Here is a 16068-nt window from a genome sequence, read left to right on the forward strand (position 1 = left end):
GTTGATCGAGAAAGATCCTCCGGGATGACGCCTCGGCGCCGTCTGCCTTATCAGGCAGGGAAGTCTGTGGAGGCGTCTCACTCTCCATCATCTCTGGAAGAAGATCCATCGAAGAGGAGGACTATTGAGGAAGGCTGCGTACCGGACTGCAAACATATATTTTAAATGTTACCCTCACGGCCACGAAAGAACAAGATATGTCTAAAACACCTTGGTTCACTTACGATTCGGCCAAGGGCCTATCTTTGCGGAGTGACTGCATGTCAGCGTCACCCCCTGACTGGGATACCTTCCCCCGCTTAGAAGCTTCTCTCTTCAAATCTTCGGAGGTGGTCCTCTTCTTCCCATGAGGAGAAGGGATGTCAGCTTACCCTTCCCTTCCACCTTCGGAAGTGGAAGTTCCAATCCCCCCGGACAAATTGCCTGGCACGCCTCCAGAATGGAGGCCACCTTGAGCCTCTTTGCTCTCCTCCTTATGTTCCCCCGCCGACACTTGATATGGTGCCGAAGCCAGCATCCTTGTTAACACCGGATCGACAGAGTCTTCGGGAAGTGGAGCCGAACACCTAATTCTCTCCGCCTTCTTTATCCAACCCTGGCCGAGTAGAGTTTTATCAGTACAACATTATGAGGAATTTGACTAAATTGTGTTTGGGAGTTAAGTGCTTACCGGGGTATCTGGATGATTGCAGTCAAGATCGATGTCTTCTGTAGTATTTGGCCACTGTTTTCGTGCGCCGAAGAATAAATTCCCACATCCCTCTGAGCATTTGTGCCAGAGAAGTGCTGAAGGGTCCGTGGCCTTCCGGATTGAACTCCCACATGCGGAGAGGACGTCGCTGACACGATAGGATCCGGCAGACTAACATTACTTGGATTATATTGATAAGACATGTGTCCTTTTTAATGAGGCTCCGAATGCGACTTTGCAACGTCTGCACTTCGTCAATAGAACCCCGGTCCAGCCCTTATTAACCCATGATGCAAGCTATAACGGAGGGCCAGATTGAAACGCAGGTGTAGCTGCCCACTTTCTACCACGGGGTTAGGTAATGTAAAACCACTCCCGTTGCCATAGGTCAGAAGATTCTGCGAAGGATCCCTTTGGCCAGGGAGAAGTGGTGAGCTTGCTTATTGAAGCACCTCCGCACTCCGCTTGTTTCCCATCTATCACCTTCGGCTTCACGTTAAAGGTCTTAAGCCATAAGCTGAAGTGTGGGGAAATACGGAGGAAGGCCTTGCACGTGATGATGAATGCCGAGATGTGGAGGAAGGAGTCTGGAGCTAGATCATGGAAATCTAGTCCGTAATAAAACATGAGCCCTCGAACGAAGGGATGAAGAGAAAACCCAAGCCCTCGGAGGAAGTGAGAGATAAACACAACCCTCTCATTGGATCTGGGAGAAGGAATAACCCGCCCTTGAGCAGGAAGCATGTGGAGGATTTCCGCAGTCAAGTATCTTGCCTCTCTGAGCTTCGAGATATCCTCCTCTGTGACAGAAGAGGCCATCCATCGGCCTTGAAGGCTGGGTCCGGACATGGCTGGAAGCTCGAAGCAACTGGATTGACCTTTGGGTGTTGGAACTTGCGGTGGGAGGTGGAGGAAAGGATTAGCATTGAAGGAAAAGGACAGGTCTTAGCCCCTTTATAAAGGCGACGAATATCAAACGTCCCTTCGGAATCATGCCTATTCCCAAGGAATCATGCCAACGAAACGGTTGGGTTACCCACGCCCGTGTTGATGAAAATCCCGCAATCAGGGGACATGATCTTTGCTTTGACAAGACATGCCAATAAAACCATACCTCGAAATACGGAGCGGCAGACTAAAAAACGGTTCAAATAATAAACGGGCGGTGACGTGATGTGACGTTGTAAAAAGTTGTCAGCGGATTGGACTCGTGAAAATATTGTACTCTCTACGGTTGTGTGTGGGATTTGTTTTGCAGAGCCGGACACGATTCTTGTGTTCGAAATCTACTTTGAAGTGTTCGGAGAAGGAACCCGCCTTGCAATGCCGAAGACAATCTGCACGCCGGACTCATCGTCATTGAAGCCTAGTTCAGGGGCTATTGAGGGAGTCATGTATTAAAGGGTCCTCAGACAACCGGACTATATACATGAGCTAGACTGTTGGACTATGAAGATACAAGACAGAAGACTTCTTCCCGTGTCCGGATGGGACTCTCATTTGCGTGGATGGCAAGCTTGGTGATTCGGATATGTAGATTCCTTTCTCTCTAACCGACTTTGTGTAACCCTAGCCCCCCTCCAGTGTCTATATAAACCAGAAGGTTTAGTCCGTAGGACAACAATCATAATCATAAGCTAGACTTCTAGGGTTTAGCCATTACGATCTCGTGGTAGATCAACTCTTTTAATACTCATATTCATCAAGATCAATCAAGCAGGAAGTAGGGTATTACCTCCATAGAGAGGGCCCGAACCTGGGTAAACATTGTGTTCCCCGCCTCCTGTTACCATTAGCCTTAGACGCATAGTTCGGGACCCCCTACCCGAGATCCGTCGGTTTTGACACCGACAGCGGGCACGACGAGCGGCGATGATGGCAACGAAAGGACAGTCGGCGACACCGATTCGACGACACCAAACAGAAGTAGATCCCAAAAAAGATCAAAAGTGTATTACAAAACAATAAAAGTACAAGGACTAAAGTGAAAAAAAGGAAAAACCAGAAAGGAAAGCCGGAAACCGGAAATCACGGGAGTGCCCCACAGCGCGTCAAGTGTCGCGCGGAGCGCCCCGGAAAAGTCTCATCAGCGCTCCGCGCGTGACACTTGTCGCGCGGGGAGCGCTCTTCGACTAATCGTTGCTGGGAGCGCTCCTCAACTAGTGATTTCGAATAGGAGCTTCCCAAGTTGCGGTCGCCGAAGGCGTCTAATAGGGGAGCAACTAATTAACGAGCGCTCCTTCGGGAGCCTCGCAACGATCAGCGCCACTTGGCGCGCTCTCAGCCATTCGCCACGTGCCCTGCTCTGGGCGCTCCCTTCGGATTTTGTTTTTTTATTTTTTCGCACGCGTTTTCGGCTTTTAAATGGTTTTTTTTCGGTTTTTTGGACGTTTTGGTTTTCCACCGGTCTTCCCTAGCTTTTCGACCAATTTTTTTTTGAAAAAACTTTTTTTTTGCGCAAAAAACACATTTTTTCCGCGAGTCACGGTTTTGTTTTCGCGAGAGGCACGGTTGTGCTTTCGCGAGAGGCACGACCGTGCCTCTTGGAAACGGAAAAAAACGTGTTTTCTGTTTTTTTCCTTTCGCGAGAGGCACGGTTTTGCTTTCGCGAGAGGCACGGTTGTGCTTTCGCGAGAGTCACGGCCGTGCCTCCTCGGAAATGAAAAAAAACACGTTTTCTATTTTTTTTTCTTCCGCGAGAGGCATGATTTTGCTTCCGCGAGAGGCACGGTTGTGCTTTCGTGAGAGGCACGGGCGTGCCTCTTTCGGAAAGGAAAAAAACATGCTTTCTATTTTTTTCTTTCGCAAGAGGCACGGTTTTGCTTCCACGAGAGGCATGGTTGTGCTTTCGCGAGAGGCATGGGCGTGCCTCTTTCGGAAAGAGAAAAAAATGTGTTTTCTATTTTTTTCTTTCGCTAGAGGCACGGGTTTGCTTCCGCGAGAGGCACGGTTGTGATTTCGTCAGAGGCACGGGCGTGCCTCTTTCGGAAAGGGAAAAAACCCGTGTCCCCGGTTTGATATTTTCATCGGTTTTTTTTGTCCGGTTTTTTCGTGAGAAAAAAGTTCGTCAAAACCTATCAACATGTGATCTAGTTTTGAAAATCTCGACGCGAGGAATCCAACAGCGAAAGCGGTTCGAGATTTGGACGCACGGTTTAAGAGGTAAAACGTTTTAAATAAACGGATCTACGAAAAAAAAGGAAAACTCCCAGGTTGCGACAAGTGGCGCACATGCAGCGCGCCACTTGTCGCAACCTAGGAAAGTTGGAGTGATCTCCGGAGTACTCCTTAACTAGTGATTTCGGTGTAATAGGAGTCCTTTTAGAAAAAGAAAACATATCCAGCGGGCTGTGACATCCTGGGCAGCAGCCCATGGCCAAAATTTGGCCCGTGAAGCCACCGCAGCCCGCCTGGCGCTCTGAGTCGGTTTTGGCCGTCCGATTGAATTTACTGTCGGCATAGCTCTCGGCCGAAACAAAAGTGCTGTTGGCCGAAAACCTAGCTCAGAGACGGCGGCTCTTCTTCACGCGCGTCATCCAGAGACGGCGGCTCTTCTTCACGCGGCGTCGCGGCGACGATGCCCACGCACGGAGGCGGCTGTGCGGGATCTCGACGCGGTGTCACCATGGTGAGCCCTTCACCTCTTCTTTTTTGATTTTAACTTTTGGGCTCCAAAGTTTTTGGGATTCGATTTCTAGAGTTTTGCATTTGGGTTTTTTCTTTAATTTGCTAAATCACCTCCTTCTAATTGCTAATCCGGGGTAGTAACGTGCTAATCCTGTCATTAACTTGATGCGCAAGCTTGGCTTAACTATTCTAACCAAATTAAACATCATAATCATGCAATTAGCACCACACATAGCAAATTATACCTTAACTAAAACTACTTAACCCCTAATTCTGATGATTAACTTTAACAACTAGTAAGCTTGCACGTGTGTTGCACAATCTAACCGTAGCAAGAATTTTTCTCATTCACCTCTTTAATATACTTACAAAATAAGCTAATCTCCTCTTAAATCAGACCAATACTCCCGTGTTGAAAATAGAAAATTTCAGAACTTTCAGTGCAACGGGCAACTACTTAGGGTACATAGGACTTGTTACATATCTTCTCTAAATATAAAATGTATATCTTTATCAAAATCTTGTAAACTGTAATAATGTTCGTAGCAATCGGAGAATCCTTGCACAACAACTCGACGACAATCTTTTTTCTCTTCATTGACAGTGCCTTCACCACACTACACCGGCTCTAGTAGCCATTAAGGCGATGATAGATTCCATGGGACTGTTGTGCATGGTACCAAGCCAAGATGGTGACTCCAACCATCAAAGAGACCATCTGCTGCAAACAGAAGAATGGTTGAAGTTTCATGCCGTAGTGGTGAGAAAGAGTGTTAGTTGTTGCACAAAACAAGAAGGGTCCAGTGCTAAAATATTGAGCAAAACAATATGGGAATAGTACACTATCCTCACCAGTATGACAAGAACCTCATTGCACAGTTCTCTTGTGAATTACACACTGATGAATAGAATAAAGTTACACACATTCATATGAGAACCATATTGTTTGTTAATAGTAGTCAGTAAGCCTAAATACATATTTTTTTTTCACATTCTCTACTGGTCTGAAAGTATGATTGGCTGAATACTCCTAGACCTTGGTTTGAAATATCTACAAAGGTAGTTTTAAGGAACCTTGTAATGATGTGTGAACATATCAGATTGTCAAAAATAACTACAGTAGGCAGGCATGTTACTCGTATTGTTGGACTAAATTAATAATGTACAATCTATTTTCCTAGGCGGGATAGACAGAAAAAACTGTGAGATAAGCAGCCTCCACAAAGATCACAAAGACATAGACATCTGCAAATATATTGGGCCAGGAGAAAGATTAGGGACAGTAAAATATGTACATCAACGGAAAGGAAATCCAATTTCCTTGGTTGTATAGCTTTGCTCTAATCAAACGCTTTGTATTGCTGCTAATGAGTATTTTGGAACGAAGTGAATAAACGAAAAACTCCATTAATGTGCATCATCCAAAAAAATTAGACCTGAGTTTTTGTGAAGCCACTCCTAACAGGTCAGTTTGTATATTTGTATATTCTTCTACCCTTTGTTCCCTTGAGCTCTTCCTCCCTTATTCACTTCATTGCATCGAACATTGTTAGGTTTGCCCTTCACGAGATAATCTAGCACAACAACACATAAATAATATTATATTTTGCATCTTCTATGTGCTTATCTGTAAGCTCAACAATATATGTTTCTGACAACAATAGCAACAATTCATAACACTTATCCCTACCCAGCAACAGCAATACAAATTATTTTTCATAGTCAAGTACTCCCTCCGTCCGCAATTACTTGTCGCTCAAACGGATGTATCTAGCACATCCATTTAAGCGACAAGTAATTCCGGATGGAGGGAGTATGTGTCGATATTTAACATATTTGATCAGAACAAACTTTCAAAAAAAATTGGGGGGAATTTGGGCGAACCGAAGTGAATTGCTTTCACTATATAATCAAGAGAAATGAGATATTTGGGTACCGGTAGCGCCACCAGGTAAAGTTGTCCTGAAATAGAATCCCAGAAAGCAATAAGCATAAATCCATCATGTATGTGGATCACATAATATTTTAGGAATCAGAATCACCTCATTAATTAAGAAACTGATGGTAGATTCATCTTCACTCCACATACCACACATCCATCTTACAGAACACACTGAGCTCCTCCATTCCGCTGCCGTTGTAGCCATTCATGGTGAAGCGCTGCCTAGTAGGATTTGAAGATTAATCCATGCTATTCTCCAGTATCATCGTAGAACCTATCTCAAGTATCAGCCTCTCCTTCCCAGTTACTCGTCGCTGGTGCTTATCCTCCTATGAATCATGATGACAACCCAATCATCCCAATCCGAAATAATCGTAAAACAAGCTGATAAATGCTATGATTTTCAAAAGTAGACAGCTATAACCTACTTTGATCACATGACTTCCAGCTTCAATGCTTCATATGCCTACACATGGGAAAGGTAAAATTCAGTCTAAATGTAACATACAAATCTGCTTGTAAAATATACATGATTGCTGTGAATGCCAACATGTTGATACATCCGTACAAATGTACAGTATGAAGGTGCCTTTATACTCCATCGCCCAGGCTCCTATTTTAATCAAACATGGCATGTTGTTTTCAGAGTTGGAGACAGCAATGTAGTTTCAACATGTCTAGTAAAGGCTGCACAAAATATTAGAGGATGTTCAATGGAGATTCATAGAGGGAAAATCAAAGACATATTAATTAGCATGAAAATTTATAAAAAGGGGTTGTTCAATAAAAACAGAACACCTTATCCATACTTATCCTGCCCTTCTGTGGCAAGAAAAAGCACAAGAAAGTTATCACTTGGAGAGCATGTGGTATACATGATCATCGGACAAAAAAGGGATACCATTGTAGCAATACCTCAAAATAGCACCCCCCCCCCCCCCCACACACACAAAAATGATGCAAGTTCGCATTCCACAGCTAGATCATCGAATACATCAGGAGTTATATAGACAAGGCAGTTCGCCGGACACGTAGAATGGCCTCCATGAATATCACTCATACCCAAATTGGCTAGCTCATGTGAGGACAAAACTGCATGTCGTACTCACTTTCCTGAATAGCGCACACTACACAATCAATGGAGAATATCAGTATGCCGCACCCCAGGTCCTCAAGCAGGTTGATCCACACAAAAAATCAACGTGTAAGTTCTTCTCCAATTGTACTAATGCTAGTAGTTGTAATGTAATTTGTTTTGCAGGGGAGCAATGTAACATGAGCACTTCTGATTAAACCCAATGATTTTTATTTTTGTATCGAATACAATTATGAGAAACAATTTTGAACTCTCATAATTCATCAACCTAACGAAACAATAACATGTGGATTATTTCAAAGCGAAGCACCGGTAAATTATCGGCGGTGGGTGACGAAATACTCGTGGTCGTGGCTGGACGTCGTGGTTGTCTTGCACTCTTTCTCGATGTGAGCGGTGGCCGCTTGCTCGAGGTCAGGCGATGTGGGCGACAGCCGCTTGCTCGAGGTTAGGCGATGTGGGCGACGGCTCCTTGCTCAAGGTTCCGCGATCTGGTGACGGCCGCGTGCTTGAAATTCGTTGAAGGGAAAGGGAGAGCGCGGGGCAGGCAGTGAGGGGGAGAGGAGGGGGCGGTAGGTGACAGAACGATGGGGCACGGGGGCGGCACGGGACCGACGGCGCAGCGGGCGCACGAGGCCTGGGACACGGCGACGCCTGCTTCCTGGGATGCACAATGGCGGTTGCTCCAGTCCGCCGGGGGAGGAAGCGATGGGTGAGATGGGCAGCGCGGCGCGGGTGCGCGTCACAGCAGGTGTGGAGTCCGCCTTGGGAGGTAGGATGGGTGAGAGTCGTTGTTGGGTCGTGGGGATTGTGCGTAACTGCCTCGATGGGAGGGAGATAGGCGCGGGGCATGGTGGAGGTTGTTAAACAAGTGTGTTTTAGATCAAACACGTTTTAGCCAGTGTATCCACACCATACAGAGATAGATAGACAGATGTGATGTTGTTTTGGATCTCCGCACCTCGCGCTCTTAAGGTTAATGTTTTAAGATTATCGTTAATTACCCATCTACTACCCCTATAAAAGCGCGAGGTGCGGAGATCCAAAACAACACTAAACGCTCTTATATTAATTTACAGAGGGAGTACTCATTAGGTCTTAATCATAATAATCAATTTAAACAGATCGCCATTAATTATTAGGGATCTAATCTAGGCATAAACATGCTCATGATACCAATGTTAGACATAAAAGTTTAGACATACATGAATAGGATCTTGAGCCTAGCATTAGACCACCTAAAACAGATTAACAGTAAAGGGTTCGTGATTTCTTACGGGTTTGCCTGCTCGATGCACCCTTGTGTAGCCTATGGCCACACCTTGCGTTCTCCAGCAACATGGAGATGGTAGGGAAGAAGTGCAGGAACAGGAACTCGTAGAAAGCAGCAGGAGCTTCACCATAGGAGACGCACAGGTTGCTGCCGGCACTGACCTTGCGGTGGCCAGTGGTGGTAGTCGGTTGTTAATAAGTTAATAAGTTGAGCGCCTTCTTTTTAGGATCGGTTGTTAATAAGTTGTATGACTCGTACATGTGTGTTTTTTCGAAGGGGTACATCCTGCTCACATTATATAGGTGGCGCTAAAGGGACCAGGGACCGAAACCAACAGCTGGATTTGGTGCCTCCGATCATGGCACATACGTGGTGAAAAAAAGGCTCCCCCTTTTCTCTCGGTCAATTATGACCTGCGATCAAAATTCCAACAGGTGGCTGTTGCGGTGTGGGCATGTGGCTGGCGATCCCAGCAGATGACTGTGCTGGTTTCGCATAGAAAATAGCAGACGGCTGTGTGATGTGAGATCTGCACGAAATGCCATGAGAGGCGTCTGCTCCTTCCGTGTTCCTGTGCTGCTGCCGAACATAGAAGTGCACAAGCAGCTGCATCTCTTGGCGGGTGGAGGAGCACACGCTTGCCCCGACCATCTGGGTTTTTAGAAGAACCACGACTACCTGCTGGCTACCGGCCCTTTGAGGCTTTGGGTTGACCATGAAGCAGCTGCATCTCGTTGTGGAATAGCCCGAATAGAGACGCCGCCTTAGTTGACTGGGCTATAAGCATAGGTATTAAAATGCTCACCAAAATCCTGGGCGGGCCTGGCCTAGGTCGGCCCCAACTAAGCTCCGCCCCTGTTCTAATGTGCTCATGTATTTGGATGGTCTATAGATTGTTGTTGTATGACAATTCATAAAAATATCGTGAATCAAGTAGTGCTCTACCTGTATATAGTGCCTATTACACGAGCATGCAGTGGATCACTCACATAGCCCTTGAATAGCTAACTGCTGATTCCTAGTTACTCCAAGATAGAAATCCAGAGTGTCGAGGGAAAACTTAGAACAGACGTACATATAACTGGATGTGCTGGAGCATAAAAAGCTGATCCTGTTGTTGTTGTGACTACCGCGTACATGATTATTGCACCCAAAAGCTGGTGGGATAACGCAGGCGCCTCTACTTTATGTTTCATGTCAAAAACAGGGGAATCAGTGCTCTATTTGATTTGTACTAAATCAACGACCCTTATTTTGGGACGGAGGGAGTAGCTAATTTGATTGAAGATGTTGGAACCAAACGGTTGGTGTTCGGGTGAAGCTTTGGTTTGGTGGATGGGGATAGTAACGTAAGGTTTATCTTTTTCTCCAGAAAGGTTGGCCAATACTGAACATCTTACAAGTGAAAGAAATTTTGTAAGACGTGATCCTTAATTAGTACTAGGATTTTGTTCGGAAGTTAGTGAACTTTGTATTCTTGGTAATTGGTAATTCTATTTTCTGGTTAGGATGAATTCAAATTTATGTTTGTAATCATATTGTTGCATTATCACATTAGTCTCATTGCTTGCTTTTGAAGAGCTTTTGTGTTTGACTGACAGCATCTATGTTTTTTGCTGTAGGCGAAGCAAGAAAAGACGATTGCTGACAGAGATGACCCTGGTGAAGCTATGAGAAAAAAGTTAGATGGCATGCGCGAAAAATTGAAGTCTGCAGAGAATTCTGAAGATTGGAATAGTGTTCTCAGAATAGAAGAGAAGCCGAGTCTTCCTCCTGATGGTGAACGAAAGGAATACTTCATGAAATTGGACCAAGATCTGCAAAAGGTATGAGATGCATGTTTTTCTGTTTATCTTGTTGGTTACATAGATTGCAAATGGATTAAAATGGTGATGATTCTTCATGTGCATTGTCAAAACCATTAATGCACTGAAATTGGTAGCCGAGAGAGATAGTTTGGTGGAGGAGTTGCAATTCTTGCTACAAAATATCTTTCAGCTGGAGGAAACTGGCATATTTGCCAATAAGAAAAGAAAGGTTGATGCAAGTTTTTTGAAGTATAATTATGGATTTGTTAGCATAATGTTACAGATGTTTGTTTTATTTGATTGCAGTGTGGTTTGTCCCTTCCTATTACACATACGTACAACTATGTGCTGTGCTTAGTTTTTAACTATTTCCTTGTCTATCCAGTACTGGAATCGTTGTTACTAAGTGTGTATGATTGAATGTCTAGACGTATTTGTCAGTGTTCATGTTTAGGTATGTGGAGGTGCCCTAATTTTTTTATTTCTCATGCAGATCGCAGCTTTGCAAGCAAAAGATTGGCTTGTGAACAAACCGAAGAAGCAGAACTCAGTTCCATTATATGAAAATCCTGTCCTAAAATGTTCTGATTTACAACAGTGGATTCACAAGCTATCAGAAGAACAAATGCCTGTGAGGTAATTCTGGGACACATCCTCGATGAATTCAACATTTCTAGTAGTTTCTTTGCAAGTTTTAATTACTCCTTCCATTACATAACACTATAAAGGGGATCTTTTTTTTCTCTCGTCGATTGGCATGTCCTTTTTCTCCAATTCAGATCTTAATCACAGTAGTCATAGATGAGCTCGTTTTCCTTTGAAAACCTAAGACTTCTTTTATTAGAACTTGTATATGCATATAATTAGCATCAAATATATCATTAGAATTTTTTTCATTAGAATGAACCTAGGACTTCTTCGTTGATTAGCACTTATACCCATATTTCTCTAAGATGCTCTATCCAAATAATCATTTCTATGCATTTGTGTTTTGCATTGCCATCCTTTCTTATTGTTTAGTGTATTAGACCATTTAGACCAGCTTCAATTTGAAAGAGAATTCTGTCTAAACCTTTCTTGTTGTGAACAGCCTTGCATTGGGAGATTTTAAACTTGATCTGATTGAGACTTTTTTTAACCCAAGCCAAGAAGGTTCTCTAAGTAATTTTATCAGCTACTTCAGTGATCGGCTGTGTGACCATGACCAGAATTTTACATTTCGACATGGAAAAGAATCATGTCGCCTATTGGAATATCAGACACCTAATAAACAGCCACCCAGATGGATGTTCATTAAAATGAAGAAAGATAATGCTCGAGCTGGGATTTACATGAGTAGTGATAACTTATACCTTTTTGCTTTCAGTAACAAGAAGGGTGAAATCTTTGAGCTTGTGAAGGAAGATTGTCTGCGAATAATCAAAGGTTCTGTTGCATTTGGCTGTAGCACAGACTACCCAAGCATCCTGAACTACGAAAGACCTCGACCGATTCCAGAAGGTGATTGTGAAAAGAGGTTGCTGGGCATAATTCTAAATATGGAGAAATTTTCACATGGCATCGAAGTGCTGTCAAACTATGACCACAGTATTCTATCAAACCATGATGTGAGTGAGGCTGAAAAACAACGACTCATTCAAGAAGTGCAAGAGGCATTAGCACGGAATGCAGTGGTTTTAGCTGAAGTTTCACTTATCGTTAATCTATTCATATCTGTCAATGAGAACTGGAAGGAGAGTCGTTCAAGCCTGACAAAACTCTTGTATGAGTATATGATGCATTGGAAGGTAATGTCAAATAAGGTCCACAATGGTCCTATTGATTCTAAGTTTGAGGACAACTTAGTGGCTAAAATCTTGTTGCGATTCAGACATGAAGCAATTAAAGTGCATAATCTGGTTTGCAACGTGAAGGGTCCTGGAATTATTAAGAACGGACCCGGACCCATGGCACCTGGTGACGATGGCAAAGGATCAAAGGAGCCTGGACCATCTGGTGGTGATGACAAAGAGCAAAAGACATCTGGATCTAGCTCTGGACTGTCTGGACATGGTAATGACAAAGAAACAAACACACCTGGATCTGGACCATTTGATAGTTGTGATGACAACCTGGAAGGTCGCCGTGATGGTGGAAAACAGAAGGAAAATTATAATGATAGCAGGCCAGGGACCAGTGAGATGAGCAAAATAGCAATGGCTTTCATGGTAGGATTGACCAGCGGCAAGAACTGGGTTCAGCCTTCGATCAGCAAAAGAAGCATGGAACCTTTCGTCATCACAAAAAGAGGGGTGGAATCTTTGATCATCAGCAGAAGAAGCGTGGAACCTTTGATGGTGCCATTGCTACCTGATTCTCTAGGATCTGCACATACAACTGGTTTGGGTCAGGTGCTGTCATTAGTACCTGATTCTTCGTTGTTTTCACATGGACATGGTTTGGATCCGATGCTGCTGCCAGTGATACGTGGATTAGAGGTGTTGCTAGAGCTGATCCGCAGTAAAACTTCTAATGTTCTTGCTGTTAACTCTCCTTTGATTTTTTTACACGAACCAGATTTGGGTGAGGTGCAAGGACTGATCAGTGCGAGTGAAACTACTTTGGTTGGGATTTCGCCTGAGGAAGATATTGTTAACTTCTTCAAGAAATCTATCCCCTCAGAACCATATTTTCCTAAAGGCCAGACTCTCTTCGAAATTTTCTGTATCCACACAAATTTGTGCTTGATAAAGACCATTGTACTTTATGATGATCGAGGTGGTACTTTAATCTATGAGTCAAAGGAAGGAGAAAAGGATCAGTTTATTAAAAGACGCTCCATTTGGTTATCAGAGCATATAGGAAAAAAACCTTCCGCTTTCATCGTATGATATTTATTCATAAACTAAATTATCCTTTTCTTTTAGTGATGGTGGTGAATTACTGCTGACGTTTTTATAATATATATGCAGGACTCTCTTGCTCTTGAAGGCCCGAGCCGTCCCATGACTGCTCATGCAGGGTGCTGGATCATTGAAATTGATGTTCCGGTTGAATCATCTTTCAAGCCTGAAGACCCTGAAATACCTGGGAGAGTATTCGAGAGTACATTATTGTTGAATGATGATCCCCTTGACAAACCCAGGAGCAATTTAATTTCTATCAGAGGTGGCTTTGTGAACATCACCTCGGTGACTTTCAGCAATGCGGTTTGCTCTTCAATTCGATTTGTACTTTGTTCTCACCCTGATGACAGTTTCTATGTGCACCCTAAAGTGGAGGGTGAGCTTGTATTATCTGTTGAAAATTATCCAGTTGGCTTCACTATTTTCAAAAATCAAGTTGAGGATGATGCTGTTCATTTCATGAGACGGAGTGACACAATATTCGAACTTCCCTTGTCTCGGCATGTTCTTGCACTGCCTGTTGAATCTCGTGTACATGTCTTGGGGACTTTGAAACTAGCGACTTCGGAAGTGCTTGTAGATCAGTATCTGGTGCTCGACAAGAATGTTGTACGGGCTGGATGGACTGTGGAAACGGGCCTGTATGCTGCTATATGCATTGAGTTAAGTTCTGTTTTCTAGATCCCACGGCACACCAGGTAAGATACTGTTCTAAATGCTTAGTTAGTAGTTATAGGAGTGCCTAATGGGAGATCTGGAATTAATGTACCGATTGTTATTTTCCGGTCCGAACTTGTAGTAATTTAATTAGCCATATTGTAATGGATTTGGTGACAATGTGCAGATGAAATAATACTCTAGTCTGTCCACTGCAGTCAACTGTACCAGCTGTTTATAGTGTATCAATTGATTGTGTCTCTTTTATCTTGATCAGATCCTGTTCTTGGTCTGCTTGCTGCATCTTGAGCATCATCTGTGCAGTCTACATTCTTGCTCTTGTGTCGGGAGTATTCTCAAAATACTTAAAAAATACTTTGCTATCAAACAGGGCCTAACACACTTTTTGCTTGCCCAATTGCTAACTGACATCTTGGATTTTCATCTGGACCATGCCTTGGGTCTTTGTTGTGCATCTGCAATTGCTGAAGCTGTTGGTGAAGTTTTAAGAGTTGAGCAGAGTAGTTTCTTTGTAGTTTATTTTAGTGATTTGTTAGAAACGGTAGCTACTTCGACTAGCTCGGTCTAATTTTGCATGTAAGGTGTTAACACTGCCGTACTCATTATGTTGGTACTCGAGGCTGAATGAGGGCTGCCGTAGTCATTATGTTGTTCTAAGACTAGTACTCGAGGCTGGACGAGGCTTATCTCATCTAATGGTGGTGTTACGCAGGTTGAAATTTCAGTGTATCAGTGCAGGGAAGTTTGGTGTTGTCTATTTGTCTCATGTTTTAATGTCTTCACCAAGAAAAATAGGCCTACCTGCACTACACGTCTGACTGATTCCACGCGTGATCAGCTGGCTCGACAGCCATCTGATTTATTCTGCTGGAGCGTGGCCATCTCGGATGTTGTTGTAGTTTCAATGTTTTTACTTGGGTCAGTGAGAGTACAATATTGGAAATTGTTTATTTTCCACCGATTGATTTCTCTCGCTTGTAAGCCGTCTCTGCTGCCTGACACGTGTACCCGTGAGCCTGCCCACCGCTCTTCTCCTAGTCCTATCTCTTCCGATTCACCCGGTCCACCCATCACCTCCCCCCAAGCATTGCTAGCTTCACTCGTCTCCATGGCTGAATCTCCTCTATTTCTTCTTCCATTAGCACACCACACACCAGCGGCCATCGTCGGTCGCCTTAGACCGGCGCCGCTACTGCCTCCCGTTGCTTCAACCCCTGCTCCTGCAACACCGACGTTCTGCATCGCCGCTGCAAACCACCGTCTCCGTTTGCAAGCACATGGGTCCAGAGGATGCCAGGGACTGGTCACCATCTGGGGAGCGAGGGGTCACGGCCGCCTATGCGCGAGCGCCGGCTTGGGCTGCGAATCCGGCGGTGCAGCGCGGGCGGCTGCTCTCTTAGCATCTATGCGCGCCGACGCTGCATACCCGGGCCACCGACGAACTACCCCCGGCTGCACAACAGTGTTGTGGGGGTGGCGAGCGGCGCTGCAAAAGATGACGCCCGGGCACCGCTGCAGTAGGGAGGGCATCGACGCTGCACTGATCGGCCATGTTGTGCAACACGACAGAGCGCGGCAAGGCTGCAGTGACTGGTGTTGTTGTGCAACACGACGGATGCTCACCGGCGACCGGCGGTGTTGCAATGCAGTGCTCGCCGACGGGTCGTTCAAGCTCTGCCGGGGCTGCAATGAAGTGTTGTCGAAGCTGCAATGAAGCGCATCGGGGTCGTTGAATCTCCATCGGGGTTACAATGGAGCACCACAAGGGCTGCAATGGAGCGTCGTCGGTGCTTCACCCCATGTTGTGTTGCCATGGAAGCTGTCGCTGAAGCTTTTTGCCGGTGTTTCCAATCCCCCGGCGGCCCCGGTGCTGCGATGCAGTGTCTCCGGAGGCACTCGCCGGCGGCCCCGGTGCTGCGCAGATCGAATAGAGAAGAAAGACAAGGTAGTCGGTGCTCCAGTCCTGGGAAGTAGTCGTGTGATGGTGAAGAACAGAGAAGAAAGACGACGGCTCTGTTTGTTGCTATCGAACGGCCACCATCTGTCAGATCAGATGGCTGTCGAGTCG

The 16068-nt window shown here is 44.9% G+C and overlaps 1 protein-coding gene across 2 annotated transcripts; it reads left to right on the forward strand.

Moving 5' to 3' along the window:
- The first annotated feature begins 4107 nt into the window (after positions 1 to 4107).
- On the forward strand, positions 4108 to 14252 carry LOC123111277 (uncharacterized). 2 transcript variants are annotated; one of them, XM_044532037.1, is made up of 5 exons: positions 4108 to 4319; positions 10252 to 10455; positions 10931 to 11073; positions 11528 to 13301; positions 13389 to 14252. In XM_044532037.1, exons 1-5 carry the CDS (start codon positions 4269 to 4271, stop codon positions 14001 to 14003), a joined length of 2787 nt encoding a protein of 928 aa, XP_044387972.1. In that variant the 5' UTR covers positions 4108 to 4268; the 3' UTR covers positions 14004 to 14252. The 2 variants fall into 2 exon arrangements, with proteins under 2 accessions (XP_044387972.1, XP_044387973.1); XM_044532038.1 differs by having other exon boundaries at positions 11804 to 13301.
- Positions 14253 to 16068: the final 1816 nt, after the last annotated feature.

This window comes from Triticum aestivum, chromosome 5B (genome assembly GCF_018294505.1).
Source record: "Triticum aestivum cultivar Chinese Spring chromosome 5B, IWGSC CS RefSeq v2.1, whole genome shotgun sequence".
NCBI lineage: Eukaryota > Viridiplantae > Streptophyta > Magnoliopsida > Poales > Poaceae > Triticum > Triticum aestivum.